The following is a 21,418-nucleotide window of genomic DNA, read 5'->3' as shown; positions in this document are numbered from 1 at the left end:
AAAGACAATTGAAAGAGAATTTGCGGAATAAATTTGAAGATGAAACCTGGCTGAGTCTTCATGTCAACCCAGACTGGGCCTCTGCTATGTCCTGAGAGCCTTTGGAGAGCAATTGACTTAAGAGATGCTCAGCAGAGATGATAAAGTGATTCATGAATGACTATATCGGGTTAAACATCCCATGCTCCCCTTCTTCTTCTAGCGTTTGCCCTTCTTCCGTAGCCAGTCAACAGCATCAGGTTGAGCCTGATGTAAAGTTTCGAGACCTCCTTTGAATCTGGAGAGGTGGCAGTCGTTGACTATGTGGGTCATAGTCTGTCTGGAGCCGCAGGGGCAGTTCGGGTCGTCTCTGGCTCCCCAGCGATGGAACATAGGGGCACACCGGCCATGCTCCCCTCAAACGACCGCACACCCGTTTTTCACTCGAGTGAGCACCAGGGGGCGCTAAGCCAGGCGGATCTCGGGTCTCATCGGGTCTCAAACCAGGGCGCTTAGGAGGACGTGGCGTGATTACGTCACTCCGCACATGGGGGCGTGTAGCACACGAGCCAAACATAATCACTCCCGGAGTTACCCGCCCCCCCTCCTTGCCAGACTTCTTGTCTGCCTGGTGGGAGCGCTCAGTCCCCGCGGATTCCGGCAGGTAACGGAAGTGGAGAGAAACGTCAGGGTGGTCCGGCGCTGCGCGGCTAAGTGGAAGCACATAGGAAAGGGACTGTTTTCCAGGAGAGGGCCCAGTCGGCCTCGCGGGTGACCCCTGGACACGCGCGTGCGCACGTGGGGAGTGGGTGGGAACTGGCGTCTCCCGAGGACGCCGAGGTTGGGGTTCCCGGGGCCGGTGGGCAGCCGTGAGTTGGGGCCGGGCCGGGGCCGGGGCCGGCGGACGACCCGCCTGGGCCTTTGTACAAAGGTGCTTGTGGCTTCGGTCGGAGACTGGAGCTTTGGGAACCGAGCGGGCCCTCGTGTGAGAGCGCATGCGCCTGGCGCTGGGTGGGGGCGGGGCGTCCATCTGTGGCGGACGTGGGCACCCCAGGTTCGAGTCTCGCCAAGGTGGGGCCTTCCGGGACTGGGCTGTGGCGCACCGGGTTAAATTCTCATAGCACAATACTCAAGCAACCGGGTTTGAGTCCCCGCTCCTCACCTACGGGTGGGTGGGAGAGGGAAAGCTTCATGAGCGATGATGCAGGTCTGCAGGTATCTGTCTTTCTCTTTCGTTCTGTCTCCCTCTCTCAGTTCTCTCTGTCCTGCCAAAACAAAAAAGAAAAATGACCACTTGGGAGCAGTGGATTCCTAGTGCTGGCACCAAGCCCCAGTGATAACCCTGATGAAAATTTTTTTAATTGTTTTTTTTTTTTATTTAAGAAAGGATTAATTAACAAAACCATAGGGTAGGAGGGGTACAACTCCACACAATTCCCACCACCCAATCTCCATAACCCACCCCCTCCCCTGATAGCTTTCCCATTCTCTGTCCCTCTGGGAGCATGGACCCAGGGTCATTGAGGGTTGCAGAAGGTAGAAGGTCTGGCTTCTGTAATTGCTTCCCCGCTGAACATGGGCGTTGACTGGTCGGTCCATACTCCCAGTCTGCCTCTCTCTTTCCCTAGTAGGGTGGGTCTCTAGGGAAGCTGAGCTCCAGGACATATTGGTGGGGTCTTCAGTCCAGGGAAGCCTGGCCAGCATCCTGATGGCATCTGGAACCTGGTGACTGAAAAGAGAGTTAACATACGAAGCCAAACAAATTGTTGAGCAATCATGGACCCAAAGGTTGGAATAGTGGAGAGGAAGTGTTAGGGGGGTACTCACTGCAAACTCTAGTGTACTTCTGCTTTCAGGTATATATTTTGCAGTAGTTTACGGATACGTGTGAACATAAGCTCTCTCTCACAGAAACTGGTGTATATCTAGGTTATGGGACTTTGTTAGAAAGTGAACCACCTGAGATGAAATTAGAGTATACTATGAAAGGAAAGGTCTCACCCGAGTAATGAAGCTGAAGGGTTGTCATTCCACACGTGAAGTCTCTGGACACAGTCTGAGGTGAAGCATATTGAGGTGGCAATCGTTGTGTTGGTTAGGTTGTGATCGGCAGATGCAATATTATTTGGTATGGATTGGGAGAGGCATGAAAATTATGAAAAAATTTTTAAAAATTCTTTTTGTTTTCAAACGGTAAAGTCATGGCAACGACTAAGTAAATGGTGGAAGATAAGTCTTTTGTGTTATTAATTTATTTTTTATTTATAAAATGGAAATATTGACAGGACTATAGAATAAGAGGGGTACAATTGCACACAATTCCCAGTATCCCATTCCCTCCCCTGATAGCTTTCCTATTCTTTATCCCTCTGGGAGCATGGACCCAGGGTCATCGTGGGATGCAGAAGGTGGAAGGTCTGGCTTCTTTAATTGTGTCCCTTCTGAACATGGTCATCGACAGGTCGATCCATACTCCCAGCCTGTCTCTCTCTTTCCCTAATGGGGCGGGGATCTAGGGAGGTGGGGCTCCAGGACACATTGGTGGGGTTGTCTGCCCAGGGAAGTATGGTTGGCATGGAAGCATCTTGTACTTGGTGGCTGAAAAAGAGTTAAGATACAATGCAGAACAAATTGTTGACTAACCATGAACCTAAAGGCAAGAATATTGCAGATGGAGATTTGGGGTATCCATTTTGGAAAAAGCTATTTTAGGTATATTCCAAGGGGGCCATGACTTTACTAGTCTTTGCCTGGGCCTGACAGATAATATGCAGGTGGACCCAGGTTATTGTCTGAGGAGATGGTGTCATAGTTGTAAAAAGGACTAGAAAACTGGATCAGGAAAGAGTAGCTCCCAAATATGGGGAAAGTATATAAACATTGTTCACTGTAAACCCCACCGGTTTTCGCTGGGGCCCATGTTCAACACAGGAGTCTCTGTAACCTCTGCATCCCTGTAGGTCTGAGCTCACATTCTGAGGTCACGGCTAGAAACATTCCAGGCTGCACTAATTTCAGGGCCCATGTTCCTTGGGTGGTAGGTAGAGTATGTTGTCCAACCTCCCTTCGGAAAGTGAAACATTCCATTCAATTGTTCATCCATGGTGAGGGCCATGTCCTATAGGGGCCCACAAAGGGGCCCATTATTTTGTTCCTGATGCAGATGACTGGTGACAGGGGAGAGAGGGATCTGCTAGAGTTCTAGGCCTATCATGTCTGTGTGGGAATCCAGGGCTCCCTGATTAGGGCCACAGGTGATAGGGTGGCCCGGTAATGACCAAAGAGTTGCCATTAAAGTATGCCAGTCTCAGGGGGCCGGTGGTAGCAAAGCGGGTCAAGTGCAAGGACTGGCGTGAGGATCAGGGTTTGAGCCCCTGGCTCCCCACCTGCAGGAGGTTGCTTCACTAGTGGTGAAGTAGGTCTGAAAAAAAAAAATGTATGCCGTTCTCTTGCCCATATCCAGCTTTTGTAGTCCTTACTTTGACAAGGTTAGCTTTGGTGAAAAGGCAGTTTTTTGTTTTTTTTTTAAAGGTTAGTTTTAAAAGGAAGCCTGAAGTTACGCAAGTGCTCAGCAGTGTGGCATCGAGCTCTTAACTGGTTTTCTCTGAGTAGGTAACTGGGGCTGATCCCCCCTGGGCTTTTAGATGAACCCCTACATGGAAGTGTCATGACAGATCCAGTCCTAGTTCAGAGAGATGAGCACCTATTGGGAGAAAGTAAAGACAGAAAAGGAGAAGAAAGTGCAAGCCATGTAGACATGTAGATCCTCCCCCCATGCCACCACCCCCCACACCCAGCAAAGGCTCTGGCCTGCTGCTTTTTTTTTTTTTTTTTTTTTTTTGCTTCTAGGGTTATCTCTGGGGCTCAGTGCCTGCTCCTGGAGGCCTTTTTTTTTTTTTTTTTAGTACTATTTTTTTATTGGGGAATTAATGTTTTACGTTCAACAATAAGTACAATAGTTTGTACATGCATAACATTCCCCACATTCCCATATAACAATACAACCCCCACTAGGTCCTCTGAATCCTTCTTGGACCTGTATTCTCCACACCCACCCCAGAGTCTTTTACTTTGGTGAGATATGCAAATTCCATTGCAGGTTCTACTTCTGTTTTCTTTTCTGATCTTGTTTTTCAACTTCTGCCTGAGAGTGAGATCATCCCATATTCATCCTTCTGTTTCTGACTTATTTCACTCAACATGATTTTTCCAAGTTCCATCCAAGAATGGCTGAAAATGGTGTAGTCACCAATTTTAACAGCTGAGTAGTATTCCATTGTGTATATATACCACAACTTGCTCAGCCACTCATCTGTTGTTGGACACCTGGGTTGCTTCCAGGTTTTGGCTATTAAAAATTGTGCTGCCAAGAACATATGTGGACACAGATCTTTTTGGATGGATATGTTGGGTTCCTTAGGATATATCCCCAGGAGAGGAATTGCAGGATCATAGGGCAGGTCCATTTCTAGCCTTCTGAGAGTTCCCTGGAGGCCTTTTTTTCCCATTTTGTTGCCCTTTGTTGTAGTTGATGTTGTTATAGCTGCTGCTGTTGCATAGGACAGAGAGAAATCAAGAGAGGAGAGAAGGATAGACACCTGTAGACCTGCTTCACCACTTGTGAAACAACCCCCCTGCAGGTGGGGAGCTGAGGGCTGGAAGCAGGATCTTTAGGCCAGTCCTTGCGCTTTGCACAAGCCCCCTTTCGCCCAGCCCCCTGTGGTCTTCTAAGCTTTATAGTCCTTTCAAGGAAGGATAGGTTCCTTGGGGATGTGACCCTCAGGGATGGATGTGTGTCAGCCTCTGTTCTTTGGGTGCTCCCATAGGCTTCCACTTTATGACCTTGCAGTCAGCTAGGGAGGGAGTGCTGGCAGCAGATATGCTTCTGGCCCTGTCTCTGGCCCCTTCTCCCTGCTTCCTTCAGGGTACATGGGGAGGGATTTTGCTTTCACTAATGTGCCCTCCCACACCAGGATGGGGGCCTTGCTGTTTGCACTGCACCATCTTGTCTTGGGGAGCAGCAGTAGTGGGCAGGGCAGAGAGTCTTTTCCTGTGGGGTATATGGAGGGGCTGAGTGGGAGTGCAGTAAAGAGTTAATGAGAGGGGAATGGGTGGTAGTGCAGCAGGTTAAGCGCGCATAAGGATCCTGGTTCAAGCCCCCAGCTCCCCACCTGCAGGGGAGTTGCTTCACAGACGGTGAAGCAGGTCTGCAGGTGTCTATCCTTCTCTTACCCTCTCTGTCTTCCCCTCCTCTCTCCATTTCTCTCTGTTCTATCTAACAACCACATCGATAACAACAATAATTACAACAATAAAAAAAAGAGCAACTGAAGGGAAAATAAATATAAAAAAAATTTTTTTTTTAAGTTAGAGGTCAGGAAGTGGTGCAGTGACTGGAACACTGGACTCTTTGGCTGTGGAGTCCTACTATTCAACCCTCTGGGTCACATGGCCCTGGACAACTTCCGCTTGCCCAGTACATAAATCTGAAATAAATCTGAAAAAAGAAAAGAGAAAGTCAGTGAACTGCACAGTGATGTCAGAAGGTGCTATGAGGAAAGAAAATAAAAAAAATGACAGGAGGAGCGGTGGGTAGTTAAAGGGTTGCAGGACTGCACCCGAGTGAGATAATAACAAAGTCTTAGAGGAGTGAGGGTGAAGCTGGTCCCTGACCTGGACTGAGAGCAGGGCCTGCCCCTACGGGGGGGGGGGGGGGGGGGCAGGAGAGGTATTAAAGAAAGGGTGGGAGGGGTTGTCCAGGAGAGCAGGTGGAGGCAGAAGCACTTAACTTGAGCTGGTGTTAGCTGCCTTTGCCAAACCTTCATTGTTCTCAAATATCGGGAGAGTAGTAGTTTTTTTACTCTTAGGATCCTTTTGAAGACACGTGGAACAGGTTGGACAAAGCTGGGCACTCAGTAGAAAATGTTAGCTAGAATTATAGTAATAAAATCTGGAGTGTAGTGATCCAGGAGATGGCACAGTGGATAAAACAGTGGACTCTCAAGCATGGGGTCCTGAGTTCAATCCCTGGCAGCACATGTACTAGAGTGATGTCTGGTTCTTTCTCTCTCTCCTCCTATCCTTCTCATTAATAAATAAATTAATTAAATATTTTTTTAAAATATGGAGTATAGTGGTTTGGCATCTTTCAAATATAGATACCTTGTGTTTAGGCCTGGAAGGAAGCTGTGATGCAGTGGTCTCTCAGTTTACTAGAATGAAAAAGCATCTGGGTTAAATCTTACTTGCTTGAGGCCCCAGTTCCACTGGAGTGGAGGAGGAAACTTCCCTTTTGTGGGTATGGGTAACCTCTAGGTTGATGGGAACTGTATGAGTACTACACTTAGAGTTCTTTTAAAAGTTCACATAGCACTCTGGGGTGGGTGGGTGGGGTCCATGAAGGATGATAAATGACATAGTGGGGGTTGTATTGTTAAATGGGAAACTGGGGAATGTTATGCATGCACAAACTATTGTATTTACTGTTGAATGTAAAACATTAATTCCCCAATAAAGAAATTAAAAAAAAAAGTTCACATAGCTCAGTTTTTCACTCAGAGAATGAAAAATAACTGCGACTTTGGACATTAATCTCTTATCTTCCTGACACTTGCTGTAGGTGTGATCAGCACTGGAAAAGATGCCAGCTCCAGCTACCACGTATGAGAGAGTAGTTTACAGAAATCCTTCTGAGCACCACTACATGAAAGTATGCCTGTAAGTTCAGTCTCCTGGATTCTGTTGTAGGTTACTTTTTAGAAATCTGAATAGCATGGGATTTAATACAATGTATTTGATTTTCCCCCTCCTCCACAGAGAATTTCAAGATGGTGCAATTGCACTGAATGCTGCACAGTTCAAACAGCTCCTTGTTTCAGCCCTGAAGGATCTGTTTGGGGAGGTAGGGAATCGCTTGGTAGATTGAACACCCTAAATCTTTTTATTTATTTATTTTCCCTTTTGTTGCCCTTGTTGTCTTTTTATTGTTGTTGTAGTTATTATTATTGTTGTTACTGATGTTGTCATTAGATTGGACAGAGAGAAATGGAGAGAGGAGGGGAAGACAGAGAAGGAGAGAGAAAGATAGACACCTGCAGACCTGCTTCACCGCCTGTGAAGTGACTCCCCTACAGGTGGGGAGCCGGGGGCTCGAACCAGGATCCTTATACCGGTCCTTGTGCTTTGTGCCACCTGCGCTTAACTGGCTGCGCTACCACCCGACTCCCCACCCTAAATCTTAAAGCTCGAAACCAAGGGCCAGCATGAGGCTGCAAGTTCTGTCGCCAGCATCTCATGTGCCAGAGTGATGTTGACGCCCTGCTGTGAGAACTCATGAATAAATTCATAAATCTTTTTTTAATGTTTATGATAATTATTTTATTTTATTTTTTTTATTTAAGAAAGGATTAATTAACAAAACCATAAGGTAGGAGGGGTACAACTCCACACAATTCCCACCACCCAATCTCCATAACCCACCCCCTCCCATGATAGCTTTCCCATTCTCTATCCCTCTGGGAGCATGGACCCAGGGTCATTGAGGGTTGCAGAAGGTAGAAGGTCTGGCTTCTGCAATTGCTTCCCCGCTGAACATGGGCGTTGATTGGTCGGTCCATACTCCCAGTCTGCCTCTCTCTTTCCCTAGTAAGGTGTGTCTCTGGGGAAGCTGAGCTCCAGGACACATCGGTGGGGTCTTCAATCCAGGGAAGCCTGGCCAGCATCCTGGTGGCATCTGGAACCTGGTGATTGAAAAGAGAGTTAACATACGAGGCCAAACAAATTGTTGAGCAATCATGGGCCCAAAGCTTGGAATAGTGGAGAGGAAGTGTTAGGGAGGTACTCACTGCAAACTCTAGTGTAATCCTGCTTTCAGGTATATATTTTGCAGTAGTTTATGGATACGTGTGAACATAAGCTCTCTCTCACAGAAACTGGTGTATAGGTTTTGGGACTTTGTTAGAAAGTGAACCACCTGAGATGAAATTAGAGTGTACTATAAAAGGAAAGGTCTTACCCGAGTAATGAAGCTGAAGGGTTGTCATTCCACACGTGAAGTCTCTGGACACAGTCTGAGGTGAAGCATGTTGAGGTGGCAATTGTTGCGTTGGTTAGGTTGTGATCGGTGGATGCAATATTATTTGGTATGGATTGGGAGAGGCATACGGGAAAGTGGGCCCTATCCAAGGGTTCCAGGACTGGGGCTAGGCTTTTGAGAGAGTCCGCATATCAAATACACAGCCTATATATTAAAAAGATTCAGCTTGTGTTTTGAAAAACTTTGGGACATACAATTGATTTTCCCCCTCTCATATTAATTAACTACTGATTTATATGTCTACATTTTGCTAGGAGTGTACATAAACACCATTCCCACCACCAAAAGGCTGTGACCCATCCCTCCCACCCACTCCCACCCCCCACTGGCCCAGGAAGCTGCATGTCTACCCCTCACCACAGGGTTTTTACTTTGGTGCCCTACTTACAATTTGATCAGGTCCTGCTTTTAGTTTCCCTTTCAGATCTTCTTACTCAACTTCTGTTGATGAGTGGGATCATCCCATACTCATCTTTATCTTTCTGACTTAGTTCACTTAACATAATTCTTTCTAGCTCTGTCCAAGATGGGTCAGAGAAGGTGGGTTCATTATTGTTCTTGATAGCTGCATAGTATTCCATTGTGTATATATACCACAGCTTTCTCAGCCACTCATCTGTTGTTGGGCACCTGGGTTGCTTCCTGGTTTTAGCTATTATGAATTGTGCTGCTATGAACATAGGAGTACACACCTCTTTTTGGTTGGGTGTTATGGAGTCCTTGGGATATAACCCCAGGAGAGGAATTACTGGATCATATGGAAGGTCCATGTCTAGCCTTCTGAGAGTTTTCCAGACTGCTCTCCACAGAGGCTGTACCAATTTACATTCCCACCAGCAATGTAAAAGGGTTCCTCTGTCCCCACATCCTCTCCAGCATTTGTTGCTGCTGTCCTTTTTGATGTATGCCATTCTTACAGGAGTGAGGTGGTATCTTAGTGTTGTCTTAATTTGCATTTCTCTGACAATCAGTGACCTAGAGCAGTTTTTCATATGTTTGTTAGCCTTTTGGATCTCCTCTGTAGTGAATGTTTTGTTCATATCCTCTGCCCATTTTTGGATGGGGTCATTTGCTTTTTTGGTGCTAAGTTTGCTGAGCTCTTTATATATTTTGGTGATTAGTTTTGTGTCTGATGTATGGCATATGAAGATCTTCTCCCATTCTGTGAGAGGTCTTTCTGTTTGTTTAATAGTTTCTTTGGATGTGCAGAAGCTTTTCAATTTGTAGTCCCATTGGTTTGTTTCTGCTTTAGTCTTCCTTGCAATTGGGTTTGATTCATCAAAGATGTCCTTGAGGTGTAGGTGGGAAAGTGTTTTACCAATGTCTTCCTCTAAGTATTTGATTGTTTCTGGTCTGACATCTAGGTCTTTGATCCATTTGGAGTTGATTTTTGTTTCAGGTGAGATAAAGTGGTTCAGTTTCATTCTTCTGCATGTTACAACCCAGTTTTCCCAGCAACATTTATTGAAGAGAGCCTCCTTTTTCCATTTAATCCTTTGGGCCCCCTTATCAAAGATTAGATGCCCATAGGTGTTGGGATTTATTTCTGGGCTTTCAATTCTGTTCCACTGGTCTGTGTGCCTATTTTTGTTCCAGTACCATGCTGTTTTGATGATGATGGCTTTATAATATAGTTTAAGGTCTGGGAATGTGATGCCTTCATTTCTGTTTCTTTTCCTCAAGATGGTTTTGGCAATTCTAGGTGTTTTCACGTTCCAGATAAATGATTGTAGTGTTTGTTCTATTCTCTTAAAGAAGCTTGGTGGAACTTTGATGGGTATTGCATTAAATTTGTATATGCCTCTGGGGAGAATATTCATTTTGATGATATTTATTCTTCCAATCCATGAGCATGGGATATCTTTCCATTTCTTGGTATCAGTTTCTATTTCCTTGAGTAGCGACTCATAGTTTTCAGCATACAAGTCTTTCACTTCTTTGGTCAACTTTATTCCTAGGTATTTGATTGATTTTGCTGAAACAGTAAATGGGAGTGATTTCTGGATGTCTTCTTCTTCAGATTTAGTGTTTGCATAAAGAAATGCCACTGATTTTTGTACATTGATTTTGTAGCCTGATACCTTGCTATATTGGCTAATAACTTCCAGTAATTTTCTGCTGTATTCTTTAGGTCTATGTATACTATCATATCATCTGCAAATAGTGAGAGCTTGACTTCTTCCCTCCCAATCTGAATTCCTTTGATTTCTTTCTCTTGCCTGATTGCTATGGCAAGAACTTCCAATACTATGTTGAAGAGTAACGGTGACAATGGACAGCCCTGTCTAGTCCCCGATCTGAGTGGGAATGCTTTCAGCTTCTGTCCATTGAGTATGATGTTGGCTGTAGGTTTGCTATATATAGACTCCACTATCTTGAGGAATTTCCCATCTATTCCCATTTTTTGTAGAGTTTTGAGCATGAATGGGTGTTGGATTTTGCCAAAGGCTTTCTGTGCATCTATTGAGATAATCATGTGGTTCTTGGCTTTGCTTTTATTGATGTGGTGAATGACATTGATTGACTTGCGGATGTTGAACCAGCCTTGCATTCCTGGGATGAATCCCACTTGGTCATGATGAACAATCTTTTTGATATGTTGTTGTATCCGGTTGGCCAAGATCTTGTTTAATATTTTGGCATCAATGTTCATCAGAGATATTGGTCTGTAGTTTTCCTTTTTTGTTCTGTCCCTATCAGCTTTTGGTATCAGGGTGATGTTGGCTTCATAGAAGGTGGAAGGGAGTATTCCTGTTTCTTCAATCTTATGGAATAGCTTAAGAAGTATTGGTATTAACTGTTTCCTGAAAGTTTTATAGAACTCGTTTGTGAAGCCATCTGGTCCAGGACTTTTGTTGTTGGGGAGATTCTTAATAACAGTTTCAATTTCTTTGTCTGTGATTGGTGCATTTAGATTTTGTAGTTCTTCTTGGTTCAGTTTTTGAAGGGCATAGGTTTCTAGGAATTGTTCCATTTCTTCCAGATTCTGTAGGTTGGTGGCATATAGTTCTTTATAGAAGTTTCGCAGGATTCTCTGGATTTCTGTGGTGTCAGTTGTGATATCTCCTCCATCGTTTACAATTCTATTAATTTGAGTCTTCTCTCTTTTTTGTTTGGTGAGTCTGGCTAGGGGTTTGTCAGTTTTGTTTAATCTTTCAAAGAACCAACATTTGGCTTCATTGATCTTTTGTATGGTCCTTTTATTTTCAATGTTGTTTATTTCTGCTCTAACTTTAGTGATTTCTGTCCTTCTGGTTGCTTTAGGGTTCCTTTGTTCCTCTTCCTCTAAGTCCTTGAGGTCTGCAGTAAGGTCGTTCATTTGAGCTTCTTCTTGATGTTTAATATGTGATTGTATGGCTATAAGTTTCCCTCTCAGTATTGCTTTAGCTGTGTCCCAAATGTTTTGATAGGTTGTGTCTTCATTTTCATTAGTTTCCAGGAACATTTGAATTTCCTGCTTGAGTGAGTCTCTGACCCAGTGGTTCTTTTTTTTTTTTTTTTTTTTTTCCTCCTCCACTGGGCTCGGTGCCTGCACCATGAATCCACCACTCCTGGAGGCCATTTTTTTTCCCCCTTTTGTTGCCCTTGTTGTAGTTTCGTTGTGGCTATTATTATTGCCCTTGTTGACGCAATTCGTTGTTGGATAGGACAGAGAGAAATGGAGAGAGGAGGGGAAGACAGAGAAGGGGAGAGAAAGATAGACACCTGCAGACCTGCTTCACCGCCTATGAAGCGACTCCCCTGCAGGTGGGGAGTCGGGGGCTCTAACCGGGATCCTTACGCCGGTCCCTGCGCTTTGCGCCACATGCGCTTAACCCACTGCGCCACCGCCCTACCCCCGACCCAGTGGTTCTTAAGGAGCATGTTGTTTAGTTTCCAAATTCTGTGTCTTTTAATAATTTTCTGTTTGTTGTTAAATGTTAGTTTTACTCCACTATGGTCTGAGAAGATACTTGGAATGATTTCAATGCTCTTGAATTTATTGATGCTGTCTTTTTGGCCTAACATGTGGTCTATCCTTGAGTATGTGTTATGTGGATTTGAAAAGAATGTGTATTCCAGTTTTTTGGGGTGGAGGAGTCTGAAAATGTCCAAGAGGTCTAGTCTGTCGATCTCTTCATTCAATTCTCTTGTATCTTTATTGGTTCTCTGCTTTGTTGATCTGTCTAAGTGTGAGAGTGGGATATTGAAGTCTCCCACTATTACTGTATTACTATTGATGTATTTTTGAAATTCTCTCAATAGGTGTTTACTGTATTTAGATGGTCCCTCATTGGGTGCATAGATGTTAATAATTGTTAAGTCTTCTTGGCTGATTGATCCTCTAATCATTATGTAATGTCCTTGCCTATCTTTTATTACTTTATTTAATTTAAAATCTATCGTGTCTGAGATGAGAATGGCTGTTCCTGCCCTTTTTTGTGGTCCGTTAGCCTGTATGATAGTTTTCCATCCTTTCACTTTAAGTCTGTGTTTATCTTGTTGTGACAGATGGGTAAATACATAAATCTTAACAAAATAGACTGGCAACTGCAGTGCTTTTAAAAAGTTAGCTCAGTGTGGCTGGGGCAGTGGCTCGCCTGGTAGAACACTAATCAACCTCCATCCGTAAGGCTGTCAGTTGGATTCCCAGCACTGCATGCACAAGAGAGGTTTTGACTCATACTTACCTACCCCCATATCTGTCTCTAGCTCTGTCTCTCTCATGAGTAATAAAATCTTTAAAAACCTAAGAATGGTGAAGCACAGCAATAGCAATACCTCTTAGACCGTATTTTTTTGTTTATTTGCTTTATGAGCCATGGTCTTCCACTTGTGCAGTTTCATTGCTCCTAGGCCACTTTTTCATCCAGACAGAGAAAGGGAGAGATTCACAGCACCGAAGCTGCTCCTGGTGTGCCTGGACTTGAACCTTGGCCTAATGTGTGGCACAGCATACTCCCAACCTGGTGAACTAGCTCTCTAGCCCTCTGAAACCATATTTGAAATCATAGACACAGTTTCACAAATGATGACTTTTATATAGATTTGTTCTCATATCCTATCTAACAAGGAATGTGTTAGATATTATTTTATTGTAATGCTACTCATACTATGATCCAAACATGCAACCTACAAACTGATTTTTCCCCTACTTTGAAGGTTTCTAACTTGTATCTGATAGTGGATCAACATATTTCTTTTATTTATTTACTTGAGACAGAAACTGAGAGGAGAGAGAGACCTAGCATTCCCTCACTATTCTTTTTTTTTCCTTCCAGAGCATTGCTCATCTTTATTTTATGGTCGAGTAGGGATTGAACCTGGGACCTTAGAGACTCAGGCATGAGAGTCTGTTTGCATAACCATTGACCATTACGCTATCTACTCCTTCCCTTACCTCTCTGTTTGTGAAGCTTCCCACCCTACAGGTGGGGCCTGGGGGCTTGAATACAGGTCCTTACACACTATGACATGTGTTCTCTCTTGGGTGCACTACACACTTCCGTTCAGCTCATTTCTTTACTGAGAAAATCTTTGTGAAAGCAAAGGTGAATTGAACTAACTAGTGTGATTAGTGGCCATATTGAGTTACATTCTGTTGTTCATTCTGTTGTTGTTTTCTCACATACCTGTACTATGTATAATCTTTTCTTAGCCTTCACTTGAAAAAAAGTAAGAGTTTTGAGAGAGAACAATGATTGCATTTTCAGGGAATGGTTTCTTGAAACATACATTTAGAAATCAAAATCAAATTTTAAAAAAGTAAAAATCAAAATTAAAAACTTTATGCTGGACCCAGGTTTGAGCCCCCGGTCCCCTCCTGCAGGAGTAAAGCTTTGTAAGTGGTGAAGTAGTGTTGCAGGTGTCTCTTGTCTCTCTCTCTCTGTTACCCCCTTCCCTCTCGATTTTTGACTCCTTCTATCCAATAAGCAAATGAAAGATAATATCAAAACACACACACACACACACACACACACACACCTTTATGCTGGGGACCAGGCAGTGGTACACCTAGCACCATGTGCATGGACCCGGGTTGGAGCCCCAGCTCTCCATCTGCAGTGGGGACACTTCACAATGGTGAAGCATGCCTGCAAGTGTTTCTCTTTTTCTCTCCTTCTCTATCTGTCTCTCCCCTCTCAGTTTCTCTCTGTCCTATCAAACAAAATAGGGGGTGGAGGAAGGTCTCTGAGAGCAGTAGATTCACATCTAGCTCCAGTGATATCCCTAGAGGCAAAAGAAAAAAAAATGCTGCAAAAGACTTGGTTAAAGAATGAAAAGAAAGGGGGTCGGGTGGTAATGCAGCGGGTTAAGTGCACGTGGTGCAAAGCACAAGGACCTGCGTAAAGATCCCAGTTTGAGCCCCCGGCTCCACACCTGCAGGGGAGTCGCTTCACAGGTGGTGAAGCAGGTCTGCAGGTATCTTATCTTTCTCTCCCCCTCTCTGTCTTCCCCTCCTCTCTCAATTTTTCTCTGTCCTATCCAAAAATGATAGCAATAACAATAATAATAACCACAACAATGATTAAAAAATAAGGGCAACAAAAGGGGAAAAAATAGCCTCCAGGAGCAGTGGATTTGTGGCACTGATCCCAGCAGTAACCCTGGAGGCAAAAAATAATAATGATGAAAAGAAATTATACATTATTAGCAGAAATATCTACAAGTCACATATCTGATTAATATATAGACTATATAAAGATTGCTGAAAACTCAGTAGTAAAAAACAAATCATAGGAAATGGGGCATGGGGGAGACTGTAAATAAGCAGATCCAGTATGCTTAACACTGTTAAATAAAAATATGTATTTTTGGGGGAGAAAAATGGTTTAGTAGAGTTGAAGCAGGGCTGCAGGTGTCTCTCTGTCTACCTCCCCTTCCCCTCTTTCTGTCTCAATTCAATAATAAATAAATGGAAGGGAAAAAAAACTTGCAGAATGGCTCAGTGGGTAAGATATTGAACTCTAAGGATTGAGATCCTGAGTTCAGTCCCTGGTGTTTCATTTCATTTCTGTCTCATTAATAAATAGTCTTTATCTCTATTAATTATTTTTAATAGAACAGAAATTGAGAGGGGATATAGAGAGCGAGACACCTGCAGTACTGTTTGACTGCTCTTGAAGCAGTCAAAACAGTGGGAACTGAGGACTTGAACCTGGGTCCTTGAGCATAGGAACTCATGCAGTTAACCAGGTGTGCCACTACCCAGCCCCCTCATGTTAATTTTTATTAATGATTTACCCATTGTTTCCCAGATTGTATGAGTAAATGAATCTTAAAAAAAAAAAAAAAGTAAATGATCTGCTGATATCATTAATCTTTCCTTAGGTTGATGCTGCCTTACCTTTGGACATCCTAACCTATGAAGAGAAGACCTTGTCAGCCATCTTGAGAATATGTAGCAGGTACAAAAATCAGTGGGACATAATTCTAGTATAATGAAGAGGTGAATTGAGAAGTAGACTAAAAATAGTATTTTCTGAGAATGAGAAGTGTTTTGTCATTATGAACTTTGAGCCACTTTTGGGACTTTAAATAAGAAAGAGTTAACATCTATCAACAAGGAGCTTATGCTCTAGGATGAGAAAACTTGTGATGTGGTTATAGCTATAGCTTTTCCCAGTTGATTATAAACATAAATGTTAAATTGAGCCTTTCTTTTTCTCTTACAACATACTGTGCTTTATTACTATTATTATTATTCTCACCTTAACGTATTTTTTCATTTACATTAGGTTTTTTTGGTTAAAAACTACTTTTGGAGCCATCACAAAGAAAATTAGGCAGCCCAGAAGATGGCAATATGTTTATGCAAGACTTTCATGCCTGAGGCTCCAGGTTTAATGCCTACTATAAGCCAGAGCAGAGCAGTGCTCTGACTCAAATAAGCATTACTGGGGAGGTGGCTTATTGGGTAGTGTGCAGCTCAGACTTGTTTGTGGACTTGAGATCAGTCTCTGGTACCACATGTGCTGAAGCAGTGCCTCAGTATTGGCTTCATAAGATAAATAAGTCTTTTTTTCCCCAAAAATAAATAAATAAATTGTGTGTGTGTGTGTTTGTGTGTGTGTGTTAGTTAGTGAAAGGGAACCGGAGCATCCCCATGGCATAAGTCATGCTAGGGATTAAGCTTGGGACCCCTTGCATTCAAGTCCAGTGCTCTATCCCCAGTGCATCCTTTCAGACTGCAAGAAATTGTGTGTGTGCATGTGTATCTGAAGAGACAAATTTTTATTTATTATGTTTTCTTGATGTTTCCTCAGTGGTCTTGTCAAATTATGGAGCTCTTTGACCTTGTTAGGATCTTATAAAGGCAAGAAGTGTGCCTTCAGAGTAATTCAGGTAGAGTATTCATATTTCAAAGTGAATCAAAATGCTTGTTAATGTGTGTCCTAGTTTTATGTTTCTATAGAGGTAGTGTAGTTAACATCATTCAGATGGAGGGAGGAGGGGAGCCCAGGATTTCGTTGCCTCTGAACACTTAAATTTTAGACTGTGGGATAAGCATTTGGAACTTTTACAGTAAAGTTTTCACTTTTCATTCTTTAATATCTTGTGCTTTATTTACTGACATCCTTCTTAGAAGTTTTTTGTGGGTACTTGTTCATCTAAGACTGTCTCTAAAATGTTAGTGCAGCTACTAGGGAAATAATTCAGCTGGTAGCAGTAGAACACAGGACTTGCCTGCCTAAGGCTGTCAGTTCAGTCCTCAGTGGCACTGGTGGTGTGGTGCTGTGACTTCTCTGTGTGTGTCATATGAATCTTTCATATAATTTAAAAATAGTAAATTTCTAGTATTTGTCTCACATATAGGTCTCACATCTACTCAATTTCACTGCTCTGGGCTGCTTTTTTTACTCAGAAGAAAAAGCAAGTGGCACCATAGTAGTACCATGCCACCTCCCTTGTGATGCCAAGATGCATATAATAAGGCATATGCCCTACTTGGTGAGCTAGCTCTCTGGCCCATAGCTTTTTAGTATTTATTGATACCAGGGTTTTTGCTGGAGCTTTGTACTTACATGATTCCACTGTTTCCAGTAGACTTTATCAGATAGAGGATGAGAGATAGAGGGAGAGAGCATAGAAAGATACAACAGTGCTGTGCCACCACTTCTGAAACTTTCCTTTTACGTGGGGCAAACTAGCTTCCAGCCCCTATAATTTTTTTTTTAAATGTTAGTATAGTGCACCAGCATAACTTATAAGACAGGATATGTTTCCACATTGCCCTGTATTTCAGTAGTTTTCTCCTATTACACAATATTGACCTTTCTTTCTCTCATAGGTTTCTCCATTTCTCCTTGCACTATCTGGTAACAGTAGGGAGCTAGTATTGGAATAGTCTCCTGTTTCAGGAATCCAGCAGAATATTTGAAGACTGAAACCAGCTGTAAAGTCCTTTCTGGGATTTGAGGTGCTGAAGATGTTCCCAGTGGTTACCAGCCACCGCCTTTGGTGGTGCGGGTTTCAGAGGATACTCTGCCTGAGCCAGCCTGGCCTACACAGGCAGATCTTTCGGCCTATGCACATCAGAGTCGGAGACCGTGCTGAACTCTGTAGGGCCTTCACACAAAGGGATGTGATTGCCTTCTCAGAATTAACAGGGGATGTCAACCCTTTGCATTTAAATGAAGATTTTGCAAAACATACCAAGTTTGGAAAGACTGTTGTACACGGAGTCTTGATCAATGGACTTATATCAGCTCTCCTGGGTACTAAGATGCCTGGACCAGGTTGTGTATTTCTCTCCCAGGACATTAGCTTTCCAGCTCCCTTGTATATTGGGGAAGTCGTTTTAGCATCTGCAGAAGTGAAAAAACTGAAGCGGTTCATTGCTGTTATTGCAGTATCATGCTCTGTAATAGAAAGTAAAAAGACTGTTATGGAAGGCTGGGTTAAAGTTATGATCCCAGAAGCTCCAAAATCCTAATGAGTTTTTGAAGATGCGTGTTCAGGCATCACTGTTGTTATTAAAGAACCTCTGGGATAAACAGTGAACAGTGATTGCTGTTCTTCACCATGGAATGACTGATAGATCCAGAAGCCTGGGGGTGGGGGGACAGAGTAAAGGGGTTCTCTGCTTCTTAGATACTTGAGCATATTCATCATCTGAGTTCATTGTTTTTTCTTTTGTGTTTTTGTGTTGTCTTTATTGGGGAAACAGTGATTTACAGATGATGACAGGTGTGTCACCACTGCCACCAACTCAACTCTCAACTCCCTCTCACTTCCTTCCTTTAGAGTCCTTGGCTCTGCTCCAGTAGGCCACAGCTAGTCTTTGAGCTTCACCCATGAGTGAGGTAGTATGGTATTTGTCATTCTTCTGGCTTGTCTCAGCATGATTTCTTCAAGATGTGACAAAGGAGATTTCATCATTTCTCATAACTGAGTAGTACTTTTATTTGTTTTGGATAGGGACAGAAATTGAGACGGTAAGGGGGAGATAAAGTGGGTGAGAGACACCTATAGTGCTGCTTCATTGACTGAAGCTTTCCCCTCTGCAGGTGGGGACCAGGGGCTTGAATCAACCATGGTCCTTGTGCCACTGTAATGTATTACTGTCACAGGAGTTTTATCACTGGGCCTTATTGTCAACATTATGAACCCACCATTCCTGGTGGCCATTTTTCCTTTTTTTCCTCTTTCTGTCTTATTTAGTAGGACACTTTGTGAAGCTTCCCCCTGCAGATGGGAAGTGGGGGCTTGAACCTTGGTCCTTCTGCATGGTAACAAGTGCTCTACTGGGTGCACTATTGCCAGGCCCCCTAGATTCTTAAAAAATTATCTATTACATAGAGAAATCGTTTCATAGACAGAGAGAAGGAGTAGAGAAGCCAGAGCACACACTGGCACATGTAGTGCTGGTGATTGAATTGGAAACACCAGGCAGGTGAGTCCAACACTACCAGATGAGCCATTCCTCTAGTTAGATCATAACATTCCTAACCACTCATCTGTCATTGGACATTTGAATTGTTTCCCACTTTGGGCTAGTACAACCTGCTGTGAACATAGATCTTTTTGAAGAAGTGAGGCAGTGCACACCCAATAGAGTGCACACATTACCAGATGTCTAATAACACCTACTACAGGATTGTTATAAGTGACAGATATAACTAAACACAGAACCTGGCCTCTAAACAGTAGCTACTTTTATTGTTCATTTTTCTTCCTGTGATAATAGAGATTTTCTTTAAAACTGACAGTGTCACAGTTATAGAAAACAGACCAACTCTTTCAGAACCTATCACTATTACACACTAAAGTTGGAATATATCAAGTGCAAGTTTTGCTTTTAGTAGTTTAAGTTACTTTCTTCCTCAAAAACATTGTGGGTTATTTGCATTATACAAAACAAAGGAAGGGGATGTCAGGTGGTGGTGCATCTGGTTAAGCACACATAGTACTAAGCCCAAAGACCAGCACAAGGATCTGAGTTTGAGCCCTCGCTCCCTACCTGCAGTAGGAAGCCCCAGGAATGGTGAAACAGGTCTGCAGGTGTGTCTGTCTTTCTCTCCCTCTCCCTCCCCTTTCAATTTCTCTGTCCTATCCAATAAAATGGAAAACATGGCTGCCAGGAGCAATGACTCAATGCCAGCAGTGACCCTGGAGGCAAATATATATATATTTATATTTATGTATATATACACACACACATACATATAAAGAGCTTTTAGAAACCAGATTAAGATTGGAGGAGTACTTAAGGGCAAATGTGCTGAATTTGTTATTAGTACTAAATGCTTAGGCAACACTTTATTATTATTTATAAAAAGAAAACACTAATGGTTATGCAAACAGACTATCACAACTAAGGCTCCAGAATCACAGGTTCAATCTCTGCACCACTGTAAGCCAGAGCTGATCAGTGTTCTGACTAAAAAAAAAAACAAACAAAAAACCATAGGATAAGAGGGGTACAACTTTGCACAGTTCCCACCACCACAAGTCTGTATTCCATCCCATCCCCTGATAGCTTTCCTATTCTTTTTTTTTTTTTTTTTTAAGATTTATTTCCCCTTTTTTGCCCTTGCTATTTAACACTGTTGTGGTTATTGATGTCTTTGTTGTTGCATAGGACAGAGAGAAATGGAGGAGGGGAAGACAGAGAGGGGGAGAGAAAGATAGACACCTGCAGACCTGCTTCACCACCTGAAGCGAATCCCCTGCAGGTGGGGAGCCAGGGGCTCGAACCGGTATCCTTATGCAGGTCCTTGAGCTTTGCACCATGTGCACTTAACCCACTGTGCCACCGCCAGACTCCCAGCTTTCCTATTCTTTATCGCTCTGGGAGTATGGACCCAGGGTCATTATGGGATGCAGAAGGTGGAAGGTCTGGCTTCTATAATTGCTTCTCCACTGAATATGTGTTGGGAAATTGTGAAGATATGGTTGAGCTTGGCAGGGCTTGACCTGAGGAGTGCGTCTATCCTGTTAGTCTCTCTACGAGAGGTCGAGCAAAAAGGGACAGTAGTAACCCCAAAAGTTTGCCTCATCTTATCAGACTCCCTGCCTCACAAAGCACCCCACATTCCTGATACTATGGCCATTAGATAAAAAGAAAAGGGGAGATGTCAGGAAATTGTGAGGAGCCTCACAAAGCACCTTGCATTCCTGATACTATGGCCTATCTACATAATCATTGTTTTTCCTGAAAGATCCCCACCCATTCCATTCCTTTGATCTATCTTCTTTCTACCCTGGAGACCCTCCCTGCCTGCAGGGTAATATTAATCCTACCAGTTAAAACTCTCACAACAGTTGCTAAGGAAGTTCCTACCTTTCCAGGCCCTTTTTGCTTTTCTCCACCCCTTTCCTAGCCATTTCCATTTCTGACTTGCCACTTCCGGGTCAGACCTTTAAAAGCTTTGGCTCTCTGATCAGTAGAGAGATTGCATTGCCTCACGCCATGTGTTTGGTTCCTGAGTCATCTCCCTCGAGTCGCTGAGTGAGTAGCAGTCCAGGCTGGCTCCAGTCAAGTTCTCTCCAACCCAGAGAGTACGTGCCAGGGAAGAGGCACCCCCACACTAGCCTGGCAAATATGGGCGTTGGCAGGTGGATCCATACTCCCAGCCTGTCTCCCTAGTGGGGCAGGGATCTGGTGAAGCGGGACTCCAGGACACATTGGTGGCATCATCTGCCCACGGAAGTCTGGTTGGCATCATGGTAGCATCTGGAATCTGGTGGCTGAAAAGTGAGTTAATGTATAAAGCCAAATAAGTTGTTGACTAATCATGAACCTAAAGTTGAATAGTTGGGGGATCTCCGTTTTGTAGATAGCTAGTAGGCATATTTTAGTTTTATTCCAAAGAGCCCATAACTATACTAGTTTTTTTGTTTTTCCCTGAGCCTGTAATC

The 21,418-nt window shown here is 43.4% G+C and overlaps 2 protein-coding genes across 5 annotated transcripts; both read left to right on the top strand.

Moving 5' to 3' along the window:
- The first annotated feature begins 520 nt into the window (after positions 1-520).
- RPP14 (ribonuclease P/MRP subunit p14) lies at positions 521-17,483 on the top strand. 4 transcript variants are annotated; one of them, XM_060203023.1, is made up of 6 exons: positions 521-643; positions 6,599-6,696; positions 6,796-6,880; positions 15,386-15,462; positions 16,321-16,399; positions 17,346-17,483. In XM_060203023.1, exons 2-6 carry the CDS (start codon positions 6,620-6,622, stop codon positions 17,400-17,402), a joined length of 375 nt encoding a protein of 124 aa, XP_060059006.1. In that variant the 5' UTR covers positions 521-643; positions 6,599-6,619; the 3' UTR covers positions 17,403-17,483. The 4 variants fall into 4 exon arrangements, with proteins under 4 accessions (XP_060059006.1, XP_060059007.1, XP_060059005.1 ...); XM_060203024.1 differs by lacking the exon at positions 521-643 and adding an exon at positions 997-1,194; XM_060203022.1 differs by lacking the exon at positions 521-643 and adding an exon at positions 2,122-2,172.
- On the top strand, positions 17,484-18,058 carry HTD2 (hydroxyacyl-thioester dehydratase type 2). Its single transcript, XM_060203021.1, has one exon. It carries the CDS (start codon positions 17,484-17,486, stop codon positions 17,988-17,990), a length of 507 nt encoding a protein of 168 aa, XP_060059004.1. The 3' UTR covers positions 17,991-18,058.
- Positions 18,059-21,418: the final 3,360 nt, after the last annotated feature.

This window comes from Erinaceus europaeus, chromosome 12 (assembly GCF_950295315.1).
Source record: "Erinaceus europaeus chromosome 12, mEriEur2.1, whole genome shotgun sequence".
NCBI classification, from domain to species: Eukaryota; Metazoa; Chordata; class Mammalia; order Eulipotyphla; family Erinaceidae; genus Erinaceus; species Erinaceus europaeus.
The sequence above is the reverse complement of the archived record's forward strand: the minus strand, read 5'-3'. Positions and strand labels throughout refer to the sequence as shown.

Bases quoted from the DNA above. Each gene is read 5' to 3' on its own strand.
- RPP14 (XM_060203023.1), top strand. From the start codon at position 6,620: ATGCCAGCTCCAGCTACCACGTATGAGAGAGTAGTTTACAGAAATCCT. The intron at 6,697-6,795 runs GTAAGTTCAGTC...CCTCCTCCACAG, and splicing joins CACTACATGAAAGTATGCCT to AGAATTTCAAGATGGTGCAA. The intron at 16,400-17,345 runs GTAGAGTATTCA...TTTCTCTCATAG, and splicing joins GTGCCTTCAGAGTAATTCAG to GTTTCTCCATTTCTCCTTGC.
- HTD2 (XM_060203021.1), top strand. From the start codon at position 17,484: ATGTTCCCAGTGGTTACCAGCCACCGCCTTTGGTGGTGCGGGTTTCAG.